The sequence below is a fragment of the Gavia stellata genome, chromosome 4 (genome assembly GCF_030936135.1).
Source record: "Gavia stellata isolate bGavSte3 chromosome 4, bGavSte3.hap2, whole genome shotgun sequence".
In the NCBI taxonomy this organism is placed as follows: domain Eukaryota; kingdom Metazoa; phylum Chordata; class Aves; order Gaviiformes; family Gaviidae; genus Gavia; species Gavia stellata.
Genome location: NC_082597.1, coordinates 2,813,465 through 2,833,860, shown reverse-complemented (window position 1 = coordinate 2,833,860; position 20,396 = coordinate 2,813,465). Strand labels below are relative to the sequence as shown.

Below are 20,396 nucleotides of genomic sequence, written 5' to 3'. Positions count from 1 at the left end.
GCAAGGACCTTCGTTGCTTTTGGCAGTGCCACTTGCTGATCTAACTGGGGCGTCAGATAAGTGGGTGCCGGAGGGTGTCAGGGGAGAAACCGTAGTGTCATACTGGCCATTGCATGTACTGGTTTGAAGTTCGATGCTTCGTTAAAAATGGCTTTTGTTGAGCCAAGAGCCTTTCAGACTGGCTTTAGGAAGGGTCTGTTTTTAACTTCGCTGTTCCAGGTTTCATTCTGGTAATCAATTTGCTTTTTTACCTGCCGTTTACTGAGGAAAGACAGTATCTACTTGGGAATTGAAAGCCCCTTGCTTCTCCCTGCTCATTCCTCGTCCCTATGTAGGAATTAATTTCATTGTTCCTACTGTATTCCTTTAAAACGTGGAGTAAGAAATGTCTTCAAGGTCACATTCCTCCTTGAAACTAATGATGGTGGTTTTCCTAATCCCATTACAAGGTCCCTAGTATCATTAGATGCAAGCGTTACTGTTTAGCTTCATTTGATAAGCTGATGAAAGGGGGAGGAAAAGGCTCCCTGATGCAGAAAGGCATTCAAGTATCAACTGTAATGGAACATGCTCAGAAATGTTATAATCTGCTTAACGTTGGCGTTTTGGTGGCCCGGTGCTGTACCTTTTGTAGAGCAGCATAAAAGGCAGAAGGGATAGCGAACCTGACGGGTACTTTAAAAGGCTGGAACGGCTCACGCACAAGAGCTGTGAGCAATTTGAATTTTTTATTGTTTTTTTTTCCCCCAAGCCTGAAAATGGGAATCTTGTCTATGCTGTGAGCTCCCCCCGCTGGCATCAGGATATTTGTAATAATGTCAAAGGCCCTGAAGCGTTACAGAAATACGTATTTCTGGAATAAGGCCAGGGCACTTTCTTTGCTAAAGTGTGATTTTTAAGCCTCCAAAACCAAACTGCTGACAGCACTGCACTGCTACGCGCTTCCATCCATTTGGGAATGGGAGGAATATGAAACCATACTTACTGTAAGTTTGACAAAGAGGGTCTCTAGTTCTGATGTCATTTCAAAGATGTCAGTGGCCTTATAAGCTGGGCTTGAAATGGTGGCTGCTGGGTTGATGTCAAAGGGGAACATGCCCTTTTATCGACGTCTTGGAGTCACTGGGCTTGTTCGTACAGAAGCCTGCATTTGCTGCCCTAGTATTTAGCTGCTCTTTTGTATAAACCCTTCACGCAACTGATTTTATGGGCCATTTCTCTCTGTTCGGTGCTTTGCCTCTGGGCCACAGTTGTAGATTCGGATGTGGTTGGATCTTCAAGGATTTGGTCAATTAGAAAACGCCAACATGTGTTTAAAGAGTCAGAGAAACATTTTTTAGTAGTCTGGTGCTTGTTAAACAGGGCTGTTTGGTGCTATCTTCTTATTAAGACAGTCTGAAAGGCGTGAGATCTGAAAGTCTTCAAGTTCATTCTGACAAATGCAAGAGATTACATATGAATTTACAATGTGCAGGCTTTTTTAAATGCGACGTCATAGCCGTTCCGCCAAGATCTGTTTAAAAGCCTTTTATGTATAATGAAGCAACAATACTGGGTTTAACTATAGCAGACTTCCTCTTTCTAATCCACTTTTACTCCTTCGCATGCCTGACACTAGTCGGTAAATCACTTTTGTGGGTAATGCCACCTATTCAGCAGCGTATTACAGAGAGGTGGGTGGAAGTTCCCTTGCTCATCCTCCGTTTTTCAAGTCACTGTGATGAAGTTTTTAATTGATCTGAAAGAAGGCAAAGCAACTGGTGGCTCTACAGTTCTGTTACTCGCTTTAATTAACTTTCATTGTTCTTTACACCATTTCTTTCCCTCTGTTTGACACTGCTTGAAGGCAGAGTCTGTCTCTGCAGCTTCCACTGCTAAATTTCTTTCCTGCTCTGGGTTGTAAGTATAATAGTCACCTCCACTGTACACATTTTTTTTTCTTGGCTGATTTTTCTCTCTCATGCAGCACTGCTGCAGTGGGCTAGCAGTTGCTGTAGTTACTATTTAGCTTACTGGGAAAATATATTCTCCTAGGATTGTAGTTTGTCATTAAAAACGATTCAGACTTAAAATCCGTTTTTAAATATTAATTCTGCGTTTTTGTATCTAGTTATACAAATACTCAGATTCTTCCAGTTTTTACAAGTTAACATGCATGAGACTATATGAAGATGTGTGCTAATTTGTTTGCTGTATATTCAAATTACTATGTATGTGAAATGATTGAGGGTCGGAAGGCTTTGCAGAGGGATGTAGACAGGCTGGATCAATGGTTCGAGGGCAATTGTATGAGGTTCAACAAGACCAAGTGCCGGGTCCTGCGCTTGGGTCATGACAACCCCATGCAACGCTACAGCCTTGGGGATGAGTGGCTGGAAAGCTGCTCCTCAGAAAAGGACCTGGGGGTGTTGGTCGACAGCTGCCTGAATATGAGCCAGCAGTATGCCCAGGTGGCCAAGAAGGCCAACGGCATCCTGGCCTGTATCAGAAACAGTGTGCCCAGCAGGAGCAGGGAGGGGATCGTGCCCCTGTACTCGGCGCTGGTGAGGCCACACCTCGAATACTGTGTTCAGTTTTGGGCCCCTCACTCCAAGAAGGACATTGAGGTGCTGGAGCGTGTCCAGAAAAGGGCGACGAAGCTGGTGAGGGGTCTGGAGCACAAGTTTGATGAGGAGCGACTGAGGGAGCTGGGGTTGTTCAGTCTGGAGAAGAGGAGGCTGAGGGGAGACCTCATCGCTCTCTACAACTGCCTGAAAGGAGGTTGTGGTGAGGTGGGTGTTGGTCTCTTCTCCCAAGTGTCAAGCAACAGGGCAAGAGGAAATGGCCTCAAGTTGCACCAGGGGAGGTTTAGATTGAATATTAGAAAAAGTTTCTTCACTGAAAGGGTTGTCAGACTTTGGAAGAGGCTGCCCAGGGAGGTGGTGGAGTCACCATCCCTGGAGGTATTTAAAAGACCTGTGGATGAGGCGCTTTGGGACATGGTTAGGGGCTGGGTTAGGTTTGCAGTCGGACTTGATGATCTTAAACGTCTTTTCCAATCTGAATGATTCTGTGATTCTATAGATGGGTCAGTCTCTCTGGCAGTTGATCCCAATGTCTGTATGACCTGAGGTAAAAGTCTGTGGTCCTGGAGCCCCTGATTCAGCCTCTGAGATAATCCCAGGTGCAGTTGCTGTTCGCTCAGATCAGAATTTAAACCCCAAATTGGATGAAAGACTTCTTATTTTGTAATGTTTTGGCATAAAGTATCCTATTGTGGATCCCATTTACGTATGTTTATGACTGTTGTACAGCCCCCTATGCAAGCGCAACAAAATTCATATATTTATGCAAATTAATTGAAATTGGAGACTGGAATCCTAGTTAATTGGAATAAATCGCAAGTCAGGTTTCAAACGGGGCTTGGGCTTCTGTCTGACTGGAGTATTCAGATTGTGTATTTGTTGTAATGAGTCCATAGGATACGAATATGGGAGGTAAATTAATTACCAGCGGCAGCACGAGAGAGGGAGCACAGGGCTTGAACTGCTCCGTCAGTGTGAGTGTCTGGGGTAGCTCAGGGTTCAAGTTCAGGAGCAGAAGGCAGCACGCCTGGATGCTCTCAGTAGTATTCGGCACCAAAACACAGAGCAACAAGCCGCTTACAGAGCGCCGTACAGACGTTCTAAATTTACTGCTGACGAAGAAGTTTTTATACTTTTGACTGGTGATAATTGATGGGCTGTACCCTCTAGGGAAATAAATCTCTGCAAGTCAGATTTATGAGGGCCCTTATGTTTATTTGGCAGCATGACGCTTGTTACAGGGATAAACTGAGCAAACAGGAGAAAAGCTGACATCTTGAAAAATGTTGTATCCTATTTCTCAACTGAGCTCCTGCAGTTTTAGAGCCATAAAACTTTCCTTCTTGTTGTTTGGGACAAGTAGCCTGGAGAACTTGAATTTGGTGGGCAGCTGAGGATTTGGACATGTACAGGTGTTTCCTCAGGGAAGAATCCCAAGACATTTTTGTTCTGTGCTGTAGGGATATTGCACGTTTTTGTCAAGTGCCTGATTAAGTTTGACATTTGAAAATAGAACTTCACGCAGAAATAAGTACTGTACTTCTGAGTATTTAATTAAGATGTTTAGTTCCTGTCAAGGCTGGTAGTTTCTCTTTCCTGGTAAGGGCAATGCGTCTTCAACTGCTGAAATTTCAGAAACCTGTACTTAACCTTTAATCGTCATTCCATTTACATAGAAATCTGATTAACAACTTTTAAAGTTCAGGAGCTGCGAGTAAATGCAATTAAAGCCCTTTTGGAGTCTGTTATTAAGAGCTGGCATTTAATGAAGACTGAGGGCACACTACTGTTACCATCCACACTATAGCAGGATGTCTTAAGCAATTAGTTGAAGGCATGAAATACATGAAGTGTGCTGTATAATCCATGAGTTAACATGGTTGGTATTTAAACAGCATGCTGCCTTTTCCTCCCTTCGCTGCCGCTGTGTTGTATGTGCCAGTTTGAGTAGCAGAAGCTCAGATCAGTTGGGTTAAGCGTAGCACTGTTTCTCCTGTGCGTTAGAATTGCACATTTCTTCCCTGAGACAGAGGATGCTCTGAAAGGTGGGTGTATAGCAGACATTAAACGTGAGTGAATATATCCTCTTTCTTTGTGATTTAAAAATGTTCAGCTTTGCTTCCGTTATAAACATAAGTTTCTACCTGTATCCTCCCCACCTCCAAAATGAGCAGAACCAGTGAAGCTTAGCTAAATTATAATTGCAGAGCAGAAATCTGCACTCAGGTACCTGTTCAACTCTTACACTCCTCCTTGACCTTTTTATATGCTACATGAACAGAAGAAAGCCCAGTCAAATTGAAAGACAGCGTGTTTTAATCTTGCAGGGAAAGACTTCATTTTGTGCCATCTATGAAGCAGGTGATAATTACGCCTTTCTGATGAAGTTCATTGCTTTTTGGTCCATTTTGGAATACAGCTGGCTGGTCAGCCATCCTCTGGCTTGTACTGGACCATAGGTATTTAACAAGTTCTCATCAATCATATGAGAAGGACCATGTGCTAAAGATATACATGTATGTGTGTATATATATATATATATATAAATCCACACATATACACACACATGTATATTTATACACATAGACACACACGTATGTTTTTATTTAGTCATCAAACAGTCCTAAGAATTACAAGTTACTGCCCAGAGCCCAACTGGGTTTAGTTGTCAAAAATTGCAGAAGGATTTAAAGCATTGGAACAGGCTGCCCAGGGAGGTGGTGGAGTCACCATCGCTGGAGGCATTCAAAAAACGTGTTGATGTGGCACTTCAGGACACGGTTTAGTGGGCATGGTGGGGTTGGGTTGATGGTTGGACTTGATGATCTTACAGGTCTTTTCCAACCTTAATGATTCTGTGATTTCTTTTTCTCCCGAAGCGTTGTGCAATATTCAACCAAAACCCTCCAAGTTGTGTTAAATATGTAGGTTTTGCCGTTTCCAGTTGTCGTCGTGCAGATGAAACGCCTGCTTTACTATGGAAGCAGCATCAGAACATGGATTTTCTTTGAAGGCAATGAATAATCCTGACTGGCTCCCCGTGCCGCCCACCTTCTTTCTGTTTTGTTTTGTGTTTTGTTTTGGTGATAAGAGCCTGATACTAAAATGAGAAAGCGGCCTTGTTACTCGGATCGTTTCTGCTAGCATAATCTGTATTTGCAGAACAGCTGATGTGCCTGGAGAAAATTAAATGTTGTCCGTTCGTTTTATGACCCAGTTATTCAAGTTGACTATGGGTAGCTTAAATTTGTTGTCAGTATTTCTTCCTCTTTTATTGAAATAAATAAATAAAACGCAGAAGTGCTGGGAAAACTGGGAAGAAAAGGACAGCCCAGCTCCCGTTCTTCCTTGTGAAGGGCAGATGACTATATTTCAGTGAAAATGTCTTAAAACTTTATACATCACTAAACTGGAGATGACCTTCTTCATGTACCTTTGTATGAGCTGGCACTGGATTGTTGGTTATATGGCTATTAAAGCCACTAAAGTTAGAAAGCAATTGCAAAGCCCCCCTTGAGGACTCGGAGAAGAGGCAGCCCTCTTTCAGCATCACGTACCTGCTCACATCTTGCAGAAGGTAAGGTTACCTGCCGTAGTCTCTCAGCAGCTTTTTCTTTTAGCTGCTTATTTTCTGAGCCACAAGTCTAAGTTAAGATGAAACTTCTAATATCAATGTGGCACAGGGGAGTGAGGTAAAGCTAGTAACAATAAGAGGCCTTTTATCTTGTGTGTTTGTCAGCGGTAAGACACAATCTCTCGTGCTCTCAGCAATTGAGAAAGTCAGTGGATGCAAACCTTGCCCTGTACACGTCAGCGATGTTTGTCTTGGCGCTTGTAGCGGCACCAGGGTTTCACTTTAAATCTGTTCAATCAGATAATGATATGTCACAGGGGTGTTGATACATCAGAGGGTTAATTAGCAAACACTTGGAGAAAACACCGCTATTTAAATCGTTATGCTGAGCGCTTGTTACTGAACCGAAGTCCCTTTACTGATAGATGTGTAAGCTGTTGTGGCAGCTTGCGTAAAGAGTGGCAAACTGAAATGAGTGCTGGCTGGTTCGAGGAACCCACAGCCTGATGTTGACGGCTCTGACAGCACATTGTGGTTTCTCCTTTTGCTGTGCTAGCAACTGTGAAACCCGTTATATTAGTATATATGTCTCAAGTGACTTCATACACCAAGCAGAGTCAGAGCCTGTGGTGCTGAGGTTATAAAGTCCATGCATGTGTTATCAAAAGCTTGTGAAATGAAAAGGTTCTGGTTTTAAACTCTCCAAAGCAACCCAAGCAGGTGTACGATTCATTGCCAATTAAAACAGCTTTTAAGAAGTTGTGTTTTTAAAGTAGTTATGAGGTTTGTTCCTTCCCTGCCTTCCTCCCTGGAGGTAGATGCACATTCACATGTCTACAGTAATAGTTGCACTAATTGACAATTAGCCTTGATAATGAACGTAGTAGCACTGGCAATGATAGTATTATCTAAATAGTTCTGGGGTTATTTTTTACTTTTTCCCAAAAATGAAAAACAAAAGGAATTCTTGCTGCTTGTACAATAATGGAATTGGGCAATGCCTTGAGAGAATTAATTCTGGAAGGGTTTTTATTATTATGTTTCAGTTAAATTAATTTCATGGGCGACAAGAGGATTAGATAAAGCAGGTTGTGCAGCATTAAACAGTATTCACGGCACCTAAAAATTGTTTTTGTTCTTTCAGACTTACCTTATTGCGTTGTCCTTTGTCGTATTTGCCATGTGTGTATTCGGCTCCTGTTCTTGATGTGGTACAACTTACGCAGAAAGCTCAGTGCTCTTAGAATTCAACTGTTACTTTTTTTTTCCTGTTAAATTCCATGATTACTGCAGCATTTTAATTATTAGTAATTTTGATACAGCAAATTACTGGGTAATTATCTATAGACTACTGTCTCGCGTAGAGTGCCACTGCTTTTCTTGCCGTATTCTGGCACTTCACTAGTAGTTACCTCCCATCTCCAGAGCTTCAAGAATGACGCCTCATTTCATATGTTTACAGAGAAGTAAGTGCATGTCACAGTAGTGCATCCGACTTGAACTCCCAGCTTTTTCTTTTTTCTTAATTCAGGATTCATTGCCCCTGAAACCATTTACATCTGGATATCATCATTGCTAAGGAATGTTGTGCCTTTCCTTAATGCATGCACCGTGGTTTGCTGTCACCGGGCATCTCCGTGCACCCCTGCTGAACTAGGGGATGTAGGATAATTTGAATCTGCACTTCGGTTTTTAACCAACTTTCCTCATTGAAATCCCATTAGGAAATCTCTCTTCTGCTTTATAAGCTCGGCTTTTGGTTCCTCCTGCTAGGTCTAACTAAAATGTAACTCCAAAGACTTCTCAGAGGCTGATACAACTCAGGAGGAGTTCACAGTGCATCAGTAAAGCAGAAGTGCCAACATTTCTGCAGCTGCCCAGTGTGTCAGAGCAATAAACTGAAAAGAAATCTTGTTTTCAGTTGCCAGTACTGCATAGCAAAAAACTAGAGACATTCTCAGATGGTGAGAGTATTAGTTACGTGCGTTTTTTGACTCTTAGTGTTTCCTCAAAGTACAAGCAAGGTGATCTTCATTTGTAGTCTCATGCCCTGCGGTTGCCAAAGACAGGCCCGGGTGAGAAGTTTCCGCTAGCGCAAACTCATTCAGCCAACAGGAACGTTACCAGTAGCTGCTTTTTATGTCCTATGTCAACTCGAAATGGTAACTAAAGGTGCTGTGCAGCAGTAGTACTTTGAACACTAATGGTTCCTTCGTGCAGGAGCCTGCGAGCTGGCACTGAATGGTGCGACGGCTTTATTAAGATCCCCAGATTATAAGGAGCTGTTGTGATCTTCTCGTTTGACCTCTGCGTAAAACAAGCTATGGTACTTTCTTGAATTAATTCCTGTTTGAAAGAGGGCACGTGCTTTAGGAAGGCATCCAGTCTTGACTGGGGCAAATTAAAAAAATCAGTGACAGACAATACAGTGTAACCTTTGATGTAAGTGATTAATTATGCTCTGGAAATAAATGCCTAACTGTTCGTCAAAGCCTCCCCAGCTTCAACTTTCCGGCCTTTGGATTTTTTTAAAAAATTCATTAGTGAAGATTTTTTTTCATCAGTTCTGTGCCCTCTGTGTTGCATGCTTGCAGACTGATCCAGTAACCTCTTAGCCTTCGCTTCGCTAAGCTAACAAGACTGAGCTCCTGGCTTCTCGGTGTTTTGCTGTAAGTTGTGCCTTCCAGCCTTTTAATAACTTCCAGGCTGCTTTTGTGCACCCTTCCACCCGCTTTTTCCCTGATCTCTCTTTGTTTATGAATGCCAGGGTTTTGTTTGGCATTCCAGATGTGAGACCAATGCAGAGCAATGCTGTAAACTTTTACTTCTGACAAAGCTCTCTGCTTTATATAGCCATTTCTAATTAGGTACTTAATACCCATCGTCACAGTGGGACCTTCTCTGCTGTTGATTATCTTCAGTATTCCCAAACTGGCTAGAGTTACTGCTTTACACAATAATCCTATAGATCATGGCTTTAATATTTTTTTCCCTAGATGTAGTGATTTACCTCTGGTGACATTGAAATTCTTACAGTAGATTGATTATATTATGAAAAATAATAATAATAAAAAGGAAAATTGTATTATTTTGTTAATGCTGTGTTCACTTTATTATTTACCACTTTTCCTCCAAAACATTATAATTTATAAACGTTCTGCAGTCATTGTTTTCATAGGAGTTTGAAATGGGAATTTGAAATGGTTGCTGCAGCCGCTCTTGTATGTGTGTTCGTTGTCTGATTAAGCTTCTTCTAATTCCTGTTGTTTTAAAAATGAAAACAGACCCAACTTAGGCTGGAAATAAGGAAATTTCTATCCAACCAAAGAGAGGGGCTCTGGAATTGTCTTGTATTTCCCTTGGAATTCAGAGGTTCAGAGAGTTCAGAGGAATTAAGATTTCTGGGACCTTGCAAAATCCAATATTGGTGGTTTCCTCATTGCTAGCGATATGTTAAGGATCTTGTCTTGTGCCTGCCTGTTTTTCTTTTAGTAGATGCTGTGCTGACTTCTAGTGTTTTGGCTTTTGTCAGATCCTTGGTGGAAATATAAATTCATCTCTCTGTTTATTTAAAGCTAAATTCGTCATCATCATAAGAATGCTGGTTAGCCAAGATCGGTGTTCTGTAAATCCATGTCGCTGGGCATGAATTCTATTATTCTTCCTTAATTCTTTTTTAATAGTCTCTTCTATCATCTGTTCTGTGGTTTTTGTCTCTGATCAATATGAGGTGGAGAGGCCAGTAATGACCTGGTCATCCCATTTACCCTTGCAAAATTCCTGGTATGGTGTTAGTTTTAATTTGATTTTCTGGATGCCCCAAATATACGAAGGCATAATGAAAACCGGTGTTGGTGGTGTAGAGTTTGAAACTGTCATGATTTTCTGATGGAGCAAACTGTTCACACTGCAGCATCTGTCTTAATTCAGAGTATATGAGGATGTGAAATACCTTTTACAGCTTTATAATAGATGGAATAGAGCTTATTCACAGCTCAGGCCTCCTTTCTTAAACCTCACAAGAGGTACAAATAATGAATGAATTTAGCTGTCGCCCTGTGGCCAGGCATGTTTTATCACCCATGCTTTGTTCATAGGTCAATCTCGAGCATGATAAGACATAACGACTTACAGAACTTCTCGTGGGGCTCAGCCAAAGAACAAAAATGTGGAGAGTCGCAGCAAGTGCAAGCAGCAGTCAGACACAGTAGGAAGTTTGTTCTTGCCCCGTTGCAGTTCAGAAAGGTAGTGTAGAGCAAGCTGTATCAGATCGACGTGATAGACAGGCTGCACGTACTGATATGACCTTTTGAAATTTGAGAATTTAATTAAGCCTCCAAATCCATAAATATTGCTTTTTTAATAAAACATTTATATTCATTTTCATTTCCAAAGAGCAGTTGGAGAAAGAGTGCTTTGTTCTCTTGCTTTATGTATGGCTTTATTTCTTTGACGTTGATGTAAATATACTACACAGACGGCAGAATTCAACCACTGAACAGAAAGTCAAAAGTCCTTGTTATAGATGAATGGGATGTTGCAAACTTTACAGTCACTCGTAAATCTTGCTGTATGTCCATGTGATTAATGTCTAACAAGGTTTTTGATTGATGGCTTCGCAACTACTAATCAGGTGTTACGGGACCAGATCATGAAATCCCTTACTTCGCTGGTTAAGGCAAGCTCCGCTTCGCTTAGGCAGGGAAATGTCTGGTTTTTCTTTTCTTTTCAGTGGGTTTAAAAGTTCTAGCTTGCTGTGGCTTTTAATAAGTACACAGCCAGGCCACAAGTTCTAACACTGAAATACAGTTCTTACTAAAATCCTCTATTAGGACTATGAGATAGCTTTGAGTGTCCAGACGTAGGGAATAAATTGAGGCCGATGACATTGGGTGAAGGCCATGCATTGCACAACACAATGAGAAACAAAGACTTCAGGCTGGTTTTTGAGGTAAGAAGCTGGCAAGATTTTCAGACCGGCCCACATGTTCATCATATTGCTTAAAAATTATAATGGTTTTAATCTTCATGCTGTATTTAGAAGCCAAATGTACTGTGTGTTGAAGATCTCTCCTGTCTTAACTTCTCTCCTGCTGGGCTGTCTATTGTAACTGCTCAGCCATGCTTACACTTAATTACTTCATTCTGAAGAATTTGTGTAACTGTTGAATACAGGGCACTGGAGCGGAAAGAGCTTTGATCTGTCTAGCACGGTTTCTGCTATGCCCGAATTTTATAACTTAAAGATGAACTTCGAGAATAGTTATCAAAACCAGCTATTTTCACTTCTTTTACAGCTTTTTACTATTTGAGAGCCTTGCGTCTAACCATCCTGCCATGCCTATCTAGTAATACCAGAAATTAATAATTGTCTCTTCTTTTTCCTGATCTGTGCTGTTTTCAGAACTGTCCTGAATATCTAACCACAAATTCATCTTTTATTTCTCTATTTCACTTTTTAACCAACAGGGATAATTCGTTATGTTCCTAGCTGAAACCTCTGTTGGCTTATTGTAATCTTGGAGCCATGTGCTGTATTAGAGGCTTTACGTTTCCTAGTCCTGGATATAAAGTGACATCAGAGTCGTGCAAGCCATTATAAATAGGTTTCATCCATAATGGGAGAACAAATTGCTAAGTGTTTTTCTTTTTTTTTAAACTTGATTAAGTTTGAGGGTTTAATTACGTTTTTGTGGCGATTTTAGGGTTGTTAATTCAAGTCGAGAAGATGAAATGCAAATACGCAAATACAAACGGATTTGGTAAATTACTGTTAAAAATTAGCGCGGTGATTATTTTTACTCTTAACAATAAGCATGCATTTTAAAAGCTTGCGCTCAGGTAAAGTTTTAATTGAGATGTTTTAGGAGTTGAAGTTGCTTTGTGTTTGTATTTCTTTTCTTTCCCAAGCTATCCTGAATTGTTTCTAATTAGGGGCATGATACCATTTGCCTAGATATTTATTCCTATGTAATTTGTTTAAACCTAGACAGCACAGTACTGATGTATTCCTTTCATTACAGACAACTCTCTTTGATGGGCTTTGACTAGCTAATTATTAAAATGGAACACATTACTAATAGCCTCCAAGTAGGTAGAGTTTTCTGAAAATAAATAGAGACTTTCTGAATGCACTGACAAAAGTTAATTTTTAAGGGGTTTCTTTCCATCTTTAGACACAAGGAAATTAAAAGTGAATGACTTGAAATCTGTTTCTGCTTCTGCAACGGGGAGTTGCTTAAACAGCATCAAGTATCGGGCCACCACTCAGGGCTGCAAGGGTTTCACAAAGGGGACCCTGGTCTCAAAAAGGGACCCCCCAACCCCTTCCTGAGTGTACTGGGCTAGAGGAAAATCAATCTTAAACTATGCTGGCAGAATTGACGGCTGTGGGAATTCGTCTTTTCAACGGTAAAAGCAGAGCGTTTGGTTTGGGAGCTATTAAAGGGCAATTTTTGCGACATTCCCGGGATTTTTTCCAACAGCATACGTGACCTGCAGCACGTGCACCCGAACACACGCATGGATGTTTTATATTTCTACATATAAATATATAGAAAATATATAGGCATGCATACGCATATATAAAATATGCTTTTGTAACAGAACAGACCAGTACTGCTAACCTGTATGTTTTTAAGAGCTGTGGTATGTAATCAGTCTGTAAAGGCCAGCCAAAAACCCACCCACCGTCTCCCTGTTGCTGCTGCTGAAAGAATCAGTTTTGGGAGGAGTGGGGACTTCTTGCAAGATACCTTTGGTACCATCCGGGTGTTGTAGCCGATTGAGTTGGTCAAGTAATGTAAAACGAGCTTTTACCAAATTAGTGACAGTGGCACGTAAGTCATGAGGATCACATTTCTGAAAATAAAGCTGGGTTTCTGTTAACTAGAATTTTTGAGATTGTTATTAATTTTCCAGTCTTATAGACTACCTAAAGATCTTAGACATTCAAGTTACATTATAATGCTGTTTTATTTTGAATGCTGAGTTCCCCTTCCTTCTGTTTGCAGATGCTGCTGACAGAGTATCTGGATATGAAGAACACCCGCACCGCCTCGGAGCCGTCCACCCAGCTTAGCTACGCCAGCTCTGGGAGAGAATTTGCAGCGTTCTTCGCAAAGAAGAAACCGCAAAGACCTAAAAACCCTCTGTTCAAGTGAGTGCTGGGACAGTGTTAAAGCTGTGCCTAAGCTGTCTTTGGTCCCTCAAGTACTGCACGACACTGGCTGCTAATCGCAGTTTCACAGTGTGAGAGGAGTGTAAGTTCTGAGATGGAGATTTAATGCCCAAAGCTGAAGCCTCAGTAAGATATCTGTTACGGATTCATTGCTGGTTTTTAAAGTGTATCTCTTTCCAGGGCACATCTTGGGACTGGGATCCCATTATACAAGCTGCCGCAAAGCGTGCACTGATATATTATGCCTGTCTTTTGTCCACGGTAAATTCAGGACCTGTTAAAGAGAGTGATAAAGGAGGCTGGACAAAGAGAATTAAGATAACTGTATAATTACTAGATAGACTAAGTGGTTAATCCTATCACTAACTCCTTTAATTCAGCGTTCCGAGTAGAAAGAATTAAGTGGTTGGGAGAAAAGTGTGAGAGAGAGGGTGAGAGGCTAGGTGGCCAAGGGAAGGATTTGGGGGAACAAATTTGATGTGCAAGAATAAGAAATGAGGAGGAGTTGTTGGTGAGCAGGAGTTGTTGGTGAGCAGCACTGTTAGGAGAGGAGAGATGGTTATTACACCTACATTCAGGGGAGCTGTGCTGAATTTTCATCTCTTCCCACGACTACATGTGTTAGTCATTCTCTTTGGCCTCTTGAAGATTTTGGGGGGTACCAAAATGTGCTGTTTTGACAGCGGGTGCTCCAGGTTCAAAGATTACAGCTTCCTCAGCTCTGCTAGCTGAACTGCGTGTGTGGTTGCTCCCTAACTGCGTACCACCAAAATAATCTTTTAAATTACTTTTTTTTTTTTTTTTACAATGAGATTGTTCAAAAACAGTTGGTGAGGGAACAAGCGAGTTTCACGGTGGATTCAAGGGAATGGCAGGGTGGAGCAGTGGTAGAGAGTTACCAGCAGCTTGAGGCATTAACCTTTTAACTCTGCTCAGCTGCAGCAGGAGCAGTGTATCTGATGGGTCCTCAGCACCCCTCTGGGCTATAAGCTGCTGCAGGGCTTGGGCTGTCTTTCACTACCCAGCCGAGCAGTGCTTAGCCTTACGAGGCTCTGCTCTCCAGAGTCGAGAGAGTCCAAGGTTAAAAAAATACAGTGGAATATTTGCTGGAGGGGGAGCGATTGGAAGTGAGGTGGTGTTTTCATCCTTTATTTTACTGGAGATGGGGCTCCATGAAGACTGGGTGTGTTGGTTTTTTTTTTTTTTTTTTAATAAAAGAACCCCTCATTTGTGATTGGAGGTAGATCGTTATATGGCAGGGAAATAATGCAGGAACTTCAGTAATGGGAAAGGCTGAGAGTAAGCGGCTGTTTCGGGCAAGTGGGAGGGGAGTTTTGTGTTCTGCCTCCTCTTTACAGATTGTTTGTTGAGGTCTTTTTTTTTCTTGATTATCCAGAACTCTCCCTGTGCTTTGCCCCATGGGCATGGGTATCTGGTGGCTGTATTCTCACAGTACCTAAGGCCCCAGTTAGAAATTGATGTCTCCTGCGCTGCCCTCTCTCCCTCTCACAGGATGAGCTATGTAATCCTCTGTTATTAGAAGGTTAACTGTTGCCTGGAGGATTTCAGAGGTGCCTCCCGCCCCTGTCAGCCCCCGGTTATTCCCCTCTGCCCTTTTATTTACGTGGCTGTTTAGGTTGAGAATTGCTCTCTTTGAATTTACTCTGACTTGCAGATGTATATTGGAGCAAAATAGGGCTTGAGCAGCCCTTTTCATGTTGTGTCTGTTCCTGGGTGTACTTGGACCATTTAAGTTGGAGGAATTAGGATGCTCTGTTTCACCCACAGCAGTTTAAGGCTGTATATTAGGCTATCAGCAGAGAGTGAAGGTGGGTATAATTGTTTAAAGCAAAGGTGCATAACCTCATGGGAGCAGCATGTCTCTTACCACTCATGGTCTTGTCACCAAGTCATTGCCATCACCGCAGTGACAGCAGCACTTATTGGGATCTCTTATTTGGCTATCTGTCTTCTGTCAGCTGTCACTATATCTATGGAAATCTCCGTTGAAATGGAATTTCTCAGTCCACTGAGGGATGTACATGTTTGATGGAGTGTTATTCTTGTCTCCTCTCCCATCTTCAATGCATGTCGTGCCAGGCTGCAAGGCTCTTCTTGCTTTTCCATTAGCTCCGTCCAAATCAGAGGAGACTTCTACTTGTCATCAGAATATCTGCATTTAATTCCTCACTTCAGAAGTGTCTTAGGGCAGGGCTTCACCTCACGTTTTACTCACAGGTGGATGCAGGTGATTGTGCCGTGTCCTGTGATAGCTTGCTGTAAGCTAATTTTATAAATACTATGTACTTTTGCTGGTTGTGTGTTCTAGCAATAGTGGGAAGAATGAGAACTCAGTTGTGTCGTGCTGTCTGGAAATCTGTAGCTAGCATTTGGAAGAGACTTTGAATCATTGTTTCCCTATCTTTAAAATGGGTGTAATTTAATAAAAAAAGTCATGATATATTTAGTTGTTTAACGTAGGCTTAAAAAAGAGAACTTCAGGTGAGGGGTACTTTGGGAAATCAGATAGTTCACGCCATCATAAACCTGGCTTTCTTCTCTTCCAAAAGGTAGCCAAGTGCACGTTCAGGTTGCCATCTCCCTCCAGATCAGATTTGCAAGATGGAAATTGGGTATTGGTGGGAAAGGAGTGAATTGTATGAGCAGATGTTCAACACCCAATATATAAGTCTCAGGCTTGGCTGTAATTATGTGTAATTCCATGTAAAACAAAAGTATTTTGAAAGCTTTGCTGTGGGAGGATCAGCATGGGGAAAGGAGTTACAAGAGTAGAGGAGTTAAGTGTAAGGAGGAACGTGGGAGAAGGGCAGATCAAGGAGACAGCAGAGGAGGGGAAATAGGGGAATGTAACTGGATGGCTGTGAGAAAGAAGCGAATGTGATGAGATCCTGCAGCAAAAGCCAGCGCAGGGCTCTGAGGAATAATCTGAGTCGCTGTCTCAAGCAGGAGACTGAGGTTTATTGCTGTAGTTTGCCTTGACCTGAAGCTGCTGGTTTTGATGCCTGGAGAAGTCTTCTGGGCCATGGCGATAGTGTTACGCTTAATATCTCATAAGGGGCAAAAGGGAGCACATCATAAATACGGAGCCAAGAATTTACTGTTCATTTAATTAAAGTCTTAAGTGTTTGTTGTATTGTGATAGATTGTTATTAGTTCAGTTGCAATAATACTAACACTCCCAGTCCAAATTAAAGCAGAAAAGCCTCATTAATAGTAATAACCTTAACACTGTCACACAAGAAAGCTTACAGAAGCTTTCCCCTTTTCTCTGGTATGATGCTTATGTTTCCAGTGTCCCTCTGGGCGGCACTAAGGCTGATTCAGTCTTCCTTAGCAGAAGGGTTGGGGAGGGGGCGAGGGGTGTTAAAGCAAATCATCGACATCTTGAGGTCTTCACCTTGAGGAGTTTGGTGTTCGTGAAAGATGCTTTCCCTCTAAGTCTTGTGTCCACTTGGGTTATTTCAAGGTGTTTTGTTCCCACAGCATGCTTCCTTCTCCCTGGTCCTTGGCACCGGTGGCCAAGCTGCCCAGCACCCAGACCGGGCACACAAGGATCTGGTGTTTGCTGGGCAGTGTCAGCCCGGGGTGGCAGCCCTTGGCTGTGCGGGGTGTCCCCAGCACTGAGTTTGGACAGGTTGGGAATGAGTCCTGGGCCATGGGACACTTGTGGTCACAGGGAGATCCAGCTCCAGCCATAGCAAGCCCAGAGCTGTCCTGAGTCCTTGTGGTGTCAGGTCAGCGCCCAGTCTGTGGCCTTTTAATTTCAAAGGCAAAAATCATGTTTATGGGGCTACAGTAGTTGGAAAATATTTGCCTCTGCCTCTCACAGAATCATTAAGGTTGGAAAAAACCTTTAAGATCATCAAGTCCAACCATCAACCCAACACCACCATGCCCATTAAACAGTGTCCCACAATGCCACGTCCACATGTTCCTTGAACGCCTCCAGGGATGGTGACTCCACCACCTCCCTGGGCAGCCTGTTCCAATGCTTCACCTCTCTCTCAGTAAAGACGTTTTCCCTAATATCCAGCCTAAACATCTCCTGGCGCAGACTGAGGCCATTTCCTCTTGTCCTATCCCTTGTCACTTGGGAAAAGAGACCAACACCCACCTCACCACAACCCCCTTTCACGTAATTGTAGAGAGCGATAAGGTCTCCCCTCAGCCTCCTCTTCTCCAGACTGAACAACCCCAGTTCCCTCAGCCGCTCCTCACAAGACTTGTGCTCCAGACCCCTCACCAGCTTCGTCGCCCTTCTCTGGACACGCTCCAGCACCACAATGTCCTTCTTGTAGTGAGGGGCCCAAAACTGAACACAGGATTCGAGGTGTGGCCTCACCAGAGCCGAGTACAGGGGCACGATCACCTCCCTACTCCTGCTGGCCACACCATTTCTGATACAGGCCAGGATGCTGTTGGCCTTCTTGGCCACCTGGGCACACTGCTGGTTCATCTTCAGCCGGCTGTCAATCAACACCCCCAGGTCCTTTTCCGCCAGGCAGTTTTCCAGCCACTCATCCCCAAGCCTGGAGCGTTGCCTGGGGTTGTTGTGACCCAAGTGCAGGACCCGGCACTTGGCCTTGTTGAACCTCATCCAATTGGCCTGGGCCCATCGATCCAGCCTGTCCAGATCCCTCTGCAAAGCCTTCCTGCCTTCCAGCCGATCAACACTCCCTCTCAACTTGGTGTCATCTGCAAACTTGCTGAGGGAGCACTCGATCCCCTCATCCAGATCATCGATAAAGATATTAAACAAGACCGGCCCCAAAACTGAGCTCTGGGGGACTCCACTTGTGACCGGCTGCCAACTGGATTTCGCTCCATTCACCACAACTCCCAGATTGGTCCTTGCGGAGTATTAGAGCCATACGATAAATGCTTAATGATTCATTGCTTCCTAGTTTCCAGGAGAATATTAGTTTTAAATTTTTATGTATATGTCAGGTAGCAATTGAGATGGTGCTAGCCTATGGCTTTGGTTTGGATGTTACTGTTTTTTGGGGTCATTCCTACTTAAATGGCCTGGGTGCTCCCAGGTACTTCTGTGCTTTGAGGGCAGGTCTGTGTCACGGGTGGTTGTTGGCAGAGCTGTGTTGATCGGAGGTGGCAGAATGTGGTGCATCAGTGATGGAGCTTTATAGGAAAAATGTGCTTTTGTCTGCCTTGATAATTTTTCTCCAACATGTGGGGAAGTCCTTTTTGTTTAAAGCTGACTGGTGCTTACAAGAAAGATGCTTCTATGGATGGCTAACTGATGGGATTTTTTTATTTTTTTTTTTTTAATTACAGGTTTGAGTCCTCCTCCCATGCTATTAGCATGAGTGCCTATTTGCGTGAGCAGAGAAGGGAGCTGTACAGCAGAAGTGGAGAACTTCAAGGTGGGGAAATAGATCATGTGCTAGTTTGGATAATTCTCTTTTGCAGGAACTTGAATATCCTGTCCATGCTACGTCAGGGTATTAATACCTCTCTACTTTGCCACGCGGGCTGCTATTTCTCTCCAGTTTATAAGCTCTGTTTATTCTTGTTATGTTGTGAAGCAGCAGAGTTTCTCTTTATTCTCTCTGCATTTTCAGCTAGAGGTCCAGGTCTTAAAAGATATTCATAAAACAATGGGTGAAATGCCAACAATCTCACCAGGAACGCTGCTTTTGGATACTTGGAGCTAATGTCTGCTTCCTTATCTGCAGTTTATTTCCTTACTCCATATGCTGAATGTGATACTTACCCTGGATTGCTTTGGGAGCTAAGCTCAGCCATCTTATATTTGAAGTTCCACATTTCTGTTGTATGGACTGAAGTGACCAATTCTGTGTCTGTTGTACAACACTTGAAGAGTTGCAGAGTGCTTGAAAATGGTGAATTTAAAGAGTTGGACTACTCTTGCTGGTTTATATTGCTTGTGGCAAGTGCTGTATATACACAGAGAAGTATTCTCTCCTCTGAGCATGGCACCATTTCATGGTTTTTTCCTGAATGGTCTAATTCAAAAAAAGTGTTGGGTTTGGGAGCAAAATCAAGGGAAAATCTTAAGGCTGTCATGATAATGTATAGCAGGACTAAATTCTTTCGCATTATCTATTCTAGTTTCTTAGTGGGCTAATCATAACAAGAAAATAATATATACTCTTCAAATATTACAGCGATGGACAGGATAGAATTTCTCCTTGAAATCTTACTCATGATAATTTTCAGTTGGCTTTTAATTGAGGATGCTTCATAATTTACAAGAGAATTTTTGGATTACTTCGTGTTCCCTTCAACCTTTTATAACTTAGTTGTCCTCAGCGACAAGTTAAACCCACAACACTGTGAGAAGAAGCGTTGAGAGATATACAGTGTTCTTTTGGACAAATTGCTTCACTTAGGTGACTACAATGATGATCGTAGTATGGATGGTTAAGGATATAATGATGCACTTTATGGTGAATATTCAGATACTTTTGGATGGACTATGGAGGCAGAATCTGAGATAAAGACGTACTGAAGTTGACATTTGCCCATGCTGTGATTTGACAGCATAGAGGAATAAAATATAGTAGAGATATTTTTCTTTTAAATTATGGTGTTACCATTTCAACACACACTTGGAAGGTGTTTAGCTTTTACAGTTCTGTACGTTTTGAGGCTCAGTTTCTCACCCTCAAAGTCTGTCACACGCTCTTGTGCCCAGGATCAACTGAACGTAGTTATGCAGTTCAGTAGGATGTTGTAAAGTGTAAGCTGTTATATTCCGCCATCATTTTCTTACACCAGTGGGCAGTAGGATTTAATTAGTTCCTTCTCCGCAGTTAATAGCTCTATGCTACAAACTGCATGGGACAAATGTGGGTTCAAAGCCAAGAATTTTGAAGCTGTTGAGAGCACTAAGTTTGGAGCAGTGATGGGGCTATTAGGGATCCTGCAACACTTACCTCAACAATTTCAGGTCTCTTTGGGATGAGTTCCGTTGCCTTCTGCTGTTCCCAGTTGCTTCCACACCCTGGACCTGTTGTCCATGTTGCTTTAAAAACACAGTAGAGAAGAGTATTGACTCGCTCCATGTCTGTGTCCT

At 42.5% G+C, this 20,396-nt stretch overlaps 1 protein-coding gene across 1 annotated transcript in view; it reads left to right on the top strand.

Moving 5' to 3' along the window:
* Positions 1-20,396, top strand: part of EXOC4 (exocyst complex component 4) — a 413,543-nt gene that overhangs the window by 95,986 nt on the left and 297,161 nt on the right. The window contains exons 8-9 of the mRNA XM_059816543.1: positions 13,152-13,297; positions 18,632-18,720. Of these exons, the coding sequence (XP_059672526.1) occupies positions 13,152-13,297; positions 18,632-18,720 (235 nt within the window). The remainder of the gene's footprint in view (positions 1-13,151; positions 13,298-18,631; positions 18,721-20,396) is intronic.